At 44.6% G+C, this 9,894-nt stretch overlaps 1 protein-coding gene across 1 annotated transcript; it reads right to left on the bottom strand.

The window, feature by feature from the left end:
- Nucleotides 1-753: 753 nt before the first annotated feature.
- Nucleotides 754-6,557, bottom strand: LOC136543749 (protein neprosin-like). The gene is made up of 8 exons (XM_066536116.1): nt 6,221-6,557; nt 3,570-3,619; nt 3,352-3,438; nt 2,971-3,216; nt 2,694-2,861; nt 1,950-2,003; nt 1,685-1,831; nt 754-1,131 (listed from the first exon to the last, which is right to left on the bottom strand). The coding sequence occupies exons 1-8, from the start codon at nt 6,555-6,557 to the stop codon at nt 754-756; spliced, it is 1,467 nt and encodes a 488-aa protein (XP_066392213.1).
- Between the last annotated feature and the right edge of the window lie 3,337 nt (nt 6,558-9,894).

The raw sequence follows: 9,894 nt of genomic DNA, 5'->3' as shown, positions 1-9,894 counted from the left end.
GCACGCACAAGCTAACAGAGGCTTCACAGCAACCCTGGCTGCGCCGGACCTGGGCGCGTAGGCCCTGGCCGCGCCCGGCGTCTAGAGCCCCTCAGCCCGCGCCGGCTGCCCCTTCCCTTTGCTCAAAGGGTATTTCAGTCTTTTCCTCGTTGTCCCACTAGGAGATTTAACTGTGTTTCCTCACAGAAGTAACAGAAGTGTCAAATAAGAAAGAAAAACTTGAGACGGGGACAAATAGGAAAGAATTTGAGTTTGAGTGTCAAATAAGGAAGTTATACTTTTTCTGGTGTCAAATAGGAAATTTTCTCAAAAATGAGAGTGAGACCCAACATTTTCTTTCTTTGGGTGGAACATTTACCTTTTGTTTTTCATTGAATATATTATATATCTTTTCTTCCAAACTAGGAACAGGAAGACGAATTGTTTGATGGGGTAGGGGAAAATAATCTAGTTTGAAATAAAGATTATTCCATAAAGAAAGGACAAACGTTCTAGTTTGAAAGAGATATTGTCCTACAGAAGAAAGAATATGTTAAATCAGTGAATGAAACAGCACGCTCCAGCTGGCAAGAAAAATTGTCAAATGGCCTTTTTCCAAAAAAATAAATAATCAATTTGTCCAATGGTGAAACAAAAAATGGTTTGCTACCAAGATTTTCTTTGTGTATTTGTATGCTCTACAAATGAATACAGTCACATGTATCTATTTACTATTTACTCTTCAAGGAGATGTTTGGGCTCTAAAAGAATAATTCAATTTTTACCAACGCAGTTAGGGTTCTTTCCGGGTCCTCCATAGTAGATGTAAGTGCCCCAGTTCCTATTAGTACCATTCTGTACATTATAGCATCCTTGCTGTGAACTTAGCAAGTCCACATTGTCTGGTGATTTGAGAATGTTGGACGAACCCACCACTTGGATGTTCCTAATATAACTGGCCTTGCCGAAGCCTTCCTCAGGGAAGTGTCCACTACCCATCTGTGTGGAAGTTTGGACAGGGTTAGGTGAGTACACCTCGCCGCCCCACATGACAGAGGAGGCACTGTCTGCCAAGTAGGAGAATATGGATGATGGCCAATAGCCCACAACATAGCTTCCCACTTGCAACCACCAATTGCCCCCCTTGGGGTCCTGCAACCCACAATTTACGGGAAAATTCAGAAAATAGCTAGGTTTATGATAAGGCAATATATTTATAAGTCCTTTGAGTGCTAAATCATGCATGCACAAAAGTCAGAGTATATCGCTCTTCGATGGGAGTGGAAGCGCAAACATCCATAACTTCAAATAAATGCTCTATTAAAACATATTTCATGTATAATATAATGAAATTAATATGATTTTCTAGTTGCCAGTGATTTTAAACTTTTTCAAAGTTAAAAAAAATTAACTTACAGAGTCAATGTAAACTATAATTTAATCTCCTAAGGCTTAAAAATAAGGAGTATGTTAGAAGAGCCCTTGCTCAAAAGGCTAACTCAATAGTGTTGTACTATTTGCGAACAAATATGAAACAGGCACAGGTAACACGACGATCCTAATAAGCTAGAGCGACCATTGATAGCCTGGGCTTAAGTCCGAAGGCAGATTAAGGAAGGACACGAAGCTGCTGGCATAGATTCTCTGTGCCCATTCACAATTTTGATTTTGAATGTTTGCAATGTGAAAGGTTTTTGTATTTTACCTTCCAGATTAAAATATCGATGTCAAATTGTGAGCCACCATAACTGGAGACAGGGGAGATGCTGCCACCGATTGCAAACTGATTGTTTGTCTGGATGAACCCTGGGCAGTTTAGGTTGTAACATCCTGTTCTTTGGTATCCATCACGCTACAATATTCCATAACTACAGAAAATTAGTATCTCTTTATGCCATTCCCTAGCTTAATAAAAAGGACCTCTATTAGTACTAATTAAAGAAAAAACAGGGATATTGTGTTTTTCTTACAGTCCAGTAGATGAATATTCTAGTATTGCTATCCCTATAGAGCTCCGGATAAACCTGCAATTTCGTAGAGAGCACATGACCATTAGCCACAATGAAAGAGAGCAAGTATAGTAGGATGCTCCTTAGAGCAACCACGATGTTGTTCAAAAGTAGTCCATAGGCATTAGGATCATATTGTACTGTGATCTTAGCTATCTAAGCTTTGCAACCTAAGATTTATTTATTATAGGTGGAAGTGAGGCACGAGAGATTTTGAGGTACGGTTGTCCTTTGGTGAAGCAAACAACAACACTACTCATCATTATATTATCTAAGTCCTGTAGACAGTTTTTTTTTCCCTTTATCTGCGTGAGACTATCTAGATAAAGTGTCACCACAACAAAAGGTACTATGGGCGGTTGTGCAAATTAGATCCATTTGCTATTGTTTCTGATAATAATTGTGTCTACCGAATCGATAGTTGGATGTGTTTTGCTGTTTCTTTTGGAACTTTTAGGATTGATCTATTTTTGTAACACATTTGTGAGGACAACCTAGACACGTATAAGGACACGATCTTCTAAAAAAATTCATGCTGTTAGCACAACTCATGAAAGAAAAAGGTTTGCATGAATCAATACCTACTCTTGATCCTACTCAAGCTCTAGCTCTTTCAAAAGCACATAATCATGGAGGATGAAAGACAGCTTTTAATAGAACCTTTTATGAAGATGGGTTTAATAATGTTTCTCCTTGAGGTCTTACCTGCCATCCTACTTCAATGGTATTGAGGTCGTTGTTGCTATAGGACCCCTTACTAATCCAGAGTTGGGCCAAACTGAAGTCCTTGTTCTTCGAAATTGTTGGTTGCCACAAATTGAAGTTGGTTTTGGTTCCATAGTACTTATCCTCCGGTGCTGCAGCTATGGCATACTTCTCAATGAGAGAGCAAGAGTCAAATTAAATGAGAAATTTCATAAACACTAATAACAATAAATGATTAGTACTGATGTGAAGGTGATTCATGAATGACATTGTGTACCTTGTGGCCACTCGTCACACCGGGCTTGACAGGGTCATCGACAGAAATGAGTTTTGGGATGCTCCTGGGCATCTTCTTGCCATATCTCCCAATGGAACTGGCCCTCAGGACATCCTCCTCCTTGATCCTTCGAATTGGTATGGTGTTCTCAGGGCACTTGCCATTCTGATGCCATGTTTGGGTGATTGGACGGGCCGAAACTTTGGAGTCATCATGCAAGCCTTTAGGGTGGTCAGAAGGCCGCATCTGAAAGGTGACAAAGGAGCACCGTTGAGTGATGTCATGATACATGCACATATGTATGTGTTGGCGGGAGGCACTGCAACTAGGCTGCACCGAACATTGAAACGAAAAGGGAAATGCCCCTGCAGAGAGAGGGACCTGGATAGTATGGTTCTCGAGGAGAGGATCATCAAATGCAGGTTGTTTGTAGATGTCTATACAGTCTATGATATCTCCATCTGGGCTCTGTTAATTTCTCAAAATCAGTGGTCGCAACCTGGTAGAAATTAAAGCAGAGAAGATTGTATGTAAAATAGCAAATGACAGAAGCGGTTGGCCTTCTCCCCTCTATATATAATGGTCCCCTCTATATGTACCTCAGCGCTTGCAAGAGGAGCCTTGTTAAGCTGCCTGAGGAGGTCAAGCACTTAGGCTATGGGCTATGTTGATTACGTAGTTAGAACAATTTGTACATGACACTCATCCTACTTAGAGTAAAATATATTAGGTCTAAACTTAGGCTCCGTTTGATTTGCTGGAGCTTCTCCAACAACTCCAATCAGCTCTCCAACCAAACACTCAAAGCTAAAATGGTTACATTAAGAAAGCTTCGTGAATCATGGTGATTGGAGTTGGATGTGGGAGCAAGCTCAAAAAAGAAGCTTCACGCAATCCCTCTTGCTTCCATGGGCTCAGCACGTGGCCGTTGTCCGATTTACCCAGGGAATGTGGGGAGGGGCCTCCGGGCCGGCGCAGGGAGGGGCACAGAAGCCGGCACAGGGAGGAACGGAGTGGCTGGCATGGGAGGCCCCTCCGGGCTGGTGCAAGGCGGGGCGGAGGAGGCCAGCATGGATAGGGTGGAGAGTGTAGAGAAAATTCGGAAGAAAAAATAAAGAAAAAGAAAAAAAGAAATTGAAGAGTTGATGTTTCACCATTTTCAACAACCATAAGAGTTGTTTGATCAAATATTTTTCTAACTAAAACTAGAGTAAAAAAAGCTGCTTTACCAGAGAAGCCACACCTAGAGCTCTATGCTAGACCTAAAGCTCTACTAAACAGACCTTATTATATTTTTACGATTCTATCTCTGTCTCTAATGCATCAGAGAAGTAGGTCACCGATCATACAATCGACGTGATTTCGCTCCGACACAAACAAAATCATAAACCAAAATCTTTGACAAGGAGACTAGAGGATCCAAGCATTTACTACTGGAAACAGGGCCTTTGCCGAGTGTTAAAAATTGGAAACTCGGCAAAGACCTTCATTGCCGAGTGCCGCACTCGGCAAAGAATTGCACTCGGCAAAGAATTGCACTCGACAAAGAATTCTTTGCCGAGTGCCGGGCACTCGGCAAAAAAGGGCACTCGGCAAAAGGACTTCTTTGCCGAGTGCCAGGCTCTCGGCAAAAGCGCGGCACTCTTCATAGGCTGCCCCGCGTAACGGTGTTCGGCCACGTCCTTCTTTGCCGAGTGCCTGCTGTTAGGCACTCGGCAAAGATTTTTTTTTGGAAAATACTTTGCCGAGTGCCCCTGACACGGCGCTCGGCAAAGATTCAATATTTTTTTTGAAATGTCTTTGCCGAGTGCCTAACAGCTTCGACACTCGGCAAAGGGAGGAATTAAAAAAATACATTTTTTTGAAATACCTTTGTCGAGTGCCCCTGTGAAGGCACTCGACAAAGAGGAAATTTCTAAAAAAAATTCAAAAAATCTATTTTGCCGAGCGCCTTATTCTTGGCACTGGGCAAAGCCCCCTTTGCCGAGTGCCATGCCCTAGCGCTCAGCAAAGTTTTTTTGTTTTTGGCCTCCAAATTTTTTGTACAGCCCTTTTAAAGTACCAGGAACTCCTCGTTAGAATTTGGGGATTTTTTATGGCTTTTGATATATTTAGTTACTTTATCTCGTTTACTTGAATTTTTTCGAAAAATATAAATTTGAACTGCACGTGGTACGAATAATGGAATTTAATGATTCAAAAAATGATAGTCACGTTACTGAGTGTAGTGTGAGGCCGTATCCAGGAACGGACCCGAAATTTTGGACATCTTGTTCACGAAACATGACCGCGAACTTGAGTGCGAAGTGTTTTTAAATTCTATAAAAAGCAAACAAAGTCCAAAAATCATGAAACTTATTGAGATGTCGTGATATTGTATGTGGAGGCTATGATAAAAATTTTAGAAGATTTCGTGCACGTTGTCACGTACAATGCTTACAATCCAGGACAGATGTGACATTGTGACAGATGTCCTGCTTTGTAAGCATCGTACATGACAACGTGCACGAAATCTTCTGAAATTTTTATCATAGCGTCCACATACGATATCACGACATCTCAATAAGTTTCATGATTTTCGGACTTCGTTTGCTTTTTATATAATTTAAAAACACTTCGCACGCAAGTTCGCGGTCATGTTTCGTGAACAAGATGTCCAAAATTTCGGGTCCGTTCCTGGATACGGCCTCACACTACACTCAGTAACGTGACTATCATTTTTTGAATCATTAAATTCCATTATTCGTACCACGTGCAGTTCAAATTTATATTTTTCGAAAAAATTCAAGTAAACGAGATAAAGTAACTAAATATATCAAAAGCCATAAAAAATCCCCAAATTCTAACGAGGAGTTCCTGGTACTTTAAAAGGGTTGCACAAAAAATTAGGTGGCCAAAAACAAGAAAAAACTTTGCCGAGCGCCGGGGCATGGCACTCGGCAAAGGTGGTCTTTGCCGAGTGCCAAGAATAAGGCGCTCGGCAAAGAGGTTTTTTGAATTTTTTTAGAAATTTCCTCTTTTAAAAAAAAATCTATGCCGACGGCCGGATCGGGGCATTCGGCAAAGTTGCCTCCTTTGCCGAGTGCCTCCCTGATCCGGCGCTCGGCAAAGGGGCGGGTGGGGGCACTTAGGCGAATTCAGCAGGACAGTCCAAGCCACACAGACAGATAGCCCCCCCGCGCGCGCCGCTCCTGGCCAACGCCGCCCCGCGCCGTCGCTCCCGGCCGTCCCCGCGCTGCCACCCACCAACGCCGGCCAGCCCCCGCGCCGCCCTCCCCTCCCCATGCGTCGCGCCCATGGCCACCCCGTGCCCACCAGCCACCGAGCCACCGCCGCCGCCACGCGCCGCCGCCCTTCCCCTCGCCACTCACCGCTAGCCGTAGCCCCTCCCCGTGCAGCGCGCCGGCGCCTGCCCCCGCGCCCACGTGTGGCCGAGCGTGGCCAACTCGCCCACGCCGGCCCGCCAACGTCAGCGGGTGGAGGAGGGGAGGAGGAGGGGGAGGAGGCGAGGAGGAGGAGGAGGAGGAGGAGGGGGAGGAGGGGAGGAGGAGGAGTAGGAGCCGGCCCTGCCCCCGGCCGCGCCCCATGGACCGCCCGCCCCAACGCCGCCCGTGCCCGACCCCGTTCCCAACTCCGGCGACCCCGACCCCGACCCCAACCCCGACGTCGCCCGCCCCTACCCTCGGCGCCCGTCAGGTATGCCCTCTCTCTTGTTGTTGTCGTGGTAGTGATAGTTGTAGTAGTATTAGTTGTAGTAGTAGTGCTAGTGGTAGTAGTAGTATTAGTAGTAGTAGAACTAGTGGTAGTAGTAGTAGTAGTAGAACTAGTGGTAGTAGTAGTAGAAGTAGTGGTAGTAGTAGTAGTAGAACTAGTGGTAGTAGTAGTAGCAATAGTGGTAGTAGTAGTAGTAGAACTAGTGGTAGTAGTAGTAGCAATAGTGGAAGTAGTAGTAGAAGTAGTGGTACTACTTGGATATATTCTTCTACATGGATTGATATCCAAACTATATGGCTTCTCTTGAGACATATGTGCTTGTTGGCTATCGTGTCGTTGTTTTTTTTGCAGGTTTTGGAAACCTCACCGTGCAGGGGAGGTTCTATCGATTTTTTTTAAATGACAGTATTTTGTTCCATTTTTGTAGAGAAGAGCCCGTCGGAGCCGAGTCAGAGTTCCTATCGCCGTGCCAGTCTGCCCACACCGCATCGCCTCACCACAGCACCAGGTCGATACACTCGAGGTTATTCCTATTTTACTCGTCATACATTGATCTTTACACACCTTAATTAGCTTTGCATTACTGAAACATTGGAGTGAAATATTGCAGGCCCGGCTAGAACAAGAAATGAGGCAACGTCAGGAGCTAGAGGCCGGGCAGCAGAGGATGGCGGCCTAGCTAGAGGCCGAGCAGGCCGAGCGGTAGGCCCAGGCATAGAGGCTGATAGACATTACGGAGTTCCTACAAGGCCTTGGGCAATGTGTGGGCTTCTCTCTGCCAGCTAGACTGTTGGTTTCACCTCCACCTCCACGTCCTGCATCTGCAGCTACTCCTATGAGTATGAAAGTTTTTTACTTTCACTTGTGCTTTGCTTGTATGGCCTCTACATTCCTAGATTAGCTATCCAAATAATCTTGTCTCACATGTAATCTTTTCTCCTTTGTGCAGTCTCCATCTGACGGTGGTTTGAATAATCCACCTCATGCACCTCCGAATGATGGAGCTGAGCCTTCACCATAGTCGCAGTGGCCGAGATGAGTGCACGTTGTATTTTTTCATTTGTTGTTCACTTGGTGATGGACTTGTGATATACTTGTGATGCACTTGTGGACTTTGATGGACTTGTGATGGACTTGTGGATTTATTTGGATGAACTTGAGCACTTATTATTATATATGTGATATATATTGTGATGGATATGATATGTGTGGATGAATGAGATATATATGTGATGGATGAGATATATATGTGCTGAATGAGATATATATGTGATGGATGAGATATATATGTGATATATGTTTGTATGAATTTATTTGTCATGATGAAATGTAAAAAAAATTAAAAATTGCCATTTTTGGTCACTTTGTCGAGTGTTGCACTCGGCAAAGGACCTCGTTGCCGAGTGTCATGGTCACAGCACTCGGCAAAGCTAGAAAAATGGGCGCTCGGAAAACCATTTTTCTAGCTTTGCCGAGTGCCATGACCATGGTACTCAGCAAAGAATTTTTTTTAAAAAAATTTCAAACTTTGCTGAGTGCCGGCCAGTGTCAACGAAATATGGTCGGCAGTCCACCGAGAGGGGTGCCCGTGGTGGTAGATTGTCGGTAGACGGTGCGTGTAATCAGGAACCAGATGGTGACACAAGGCACATAGATAGCGATTTAGACAGGTTCGGGCCGTCTGATCGACGTAATACCCTACGTCCTGTGTCTTTGGTGTATTGTATTGAGATGTATACAGATTCACTTGTCCTCTAGGGGACCCTTGCCTCTCCTTATATACTCCGAAGAGACAAGGTTACAAGTAAAGTATCCAATTTGGTACTATTACAATATCTAGTACAACTTGTAATCTTGATGTGCACGCCTTGATCTTACGGGCTGTGCCACCTCGGATGGTGCGGCCCATGTACCATCTTGTGGTACCCGGGGGTATATCCTCCACAGCTAGTCCCCGAGCGCCATATATTCTGATGCGACACGCCATTTTAACCTTCTCCGAACAGTGAGGCTTGAGTTCTTGACATCTCCGACCACCGTTGTCGCCGGAGAAGTAGGTTGTCCAAAGAATGTATGGTGCTCTTAAGAAGAAAGAAAAAGATTTCCGTCCTGGGAAGTGTGCCCACTTGTATTTCTGAAAAGAAATGTAAGTGCGTCTTGAAGCGTAGCGTCTTTGATCATTAGAGGCGTAGGAGTCGAAAAACAAATACATTCACCGTAAGGTGAAGTGTGCCCACTTAGTCCCCGAGCCTGGTAGTAGGTGATGTAGGCACGTGGTGCCAGGGTCTAAAAAGAATTCCCAGTTAAGTTGAGAATCCAATCGTCGTACATGCGATACGAGATGCACCGGCATTTGCATTGTACCGATGTAGTCTCCGAGCTTGCTGGAAGGCGAGGTATGAGCCTTGTAGCAATGTCTAAGTGAGAAAAAAATATCCCAACTGTATGCGAGTCACCAGTCCCCGAGCTATGGTCGGAGAGTGGTCGAGGCAGTCCCCGAGCACAGGTCGAGGAGCGAGCAACGAAGTCCCCGAGCTATGGTCGGAGAGTGATCGAGGCAGTCCCCAAGCATAGGTCGAGAAGCGAGCGACGAAGTCCCCGAGCATAGCTCGAAATTCCTGCGATACAAATATGTAGAATGGTAGTACATGATGTACAAAATAAATTATGGAGAAAAAATCAGCGGTGAAGAAATAACGCTCAGTAGTCATGAGCATGATGTGATAAAGCAGTTGGTGCTTTGTAAACATCAGTGTTAATGTGAAGTTTGTATTTATACTTAATATAAACTGCCCGACCAGTTAGTATGTAGCTGAGTCTTTAGCCCTAGCTAGCCCGTTAACCATAACGCGGGGCGCGGAGCCCATGCACGTGTAGGAAGAACAAAGCATCGCTAAGGAGCCGCTGCCGACCACCCATAACGCAGAGGGCAGACGCTCGTGCACGTGTAGGGAGGAGCCGGAGACATGGCCTTTTCTGGAGATATCGAGCGTCAACATGACTGGTCGAGGATTTGCATTAAGTATAGCTGTATGTTATATTTAAGATTGTATACATGGACAAACGTTATTTGAAGAATAATCATGACAAGGACGTTATGGAGAAACGTCGTAATGAAAAATTATATTGAATATAAATATTAGAAGTGTACTTATCTTTGGATAAAAATCTGGTCGATGGCGATAAAGTTGTCCGATCGTCGTACTTTTC

Source organism: Miscanthus floridulus, chromosome 3 (genome assembly GCF_019320115.1).
Source record: "Miscanthus floridulus cultivar M001 chromosome 3, ASM1932011v1, whole genome shotgun sequence".
NCBI classification, from domain to species: domain Eukaryota; kingdom Viridiplantae; phylum Streptophyta; class Magnoliopsida; order Poales; family Poaceae; genus Miscanthus; species Miscanthus floridulus.
Note: the sequence above shows the minus strand (reverse complement) of the source record. Positions and strands in the feature narration are given on the sequence as shown.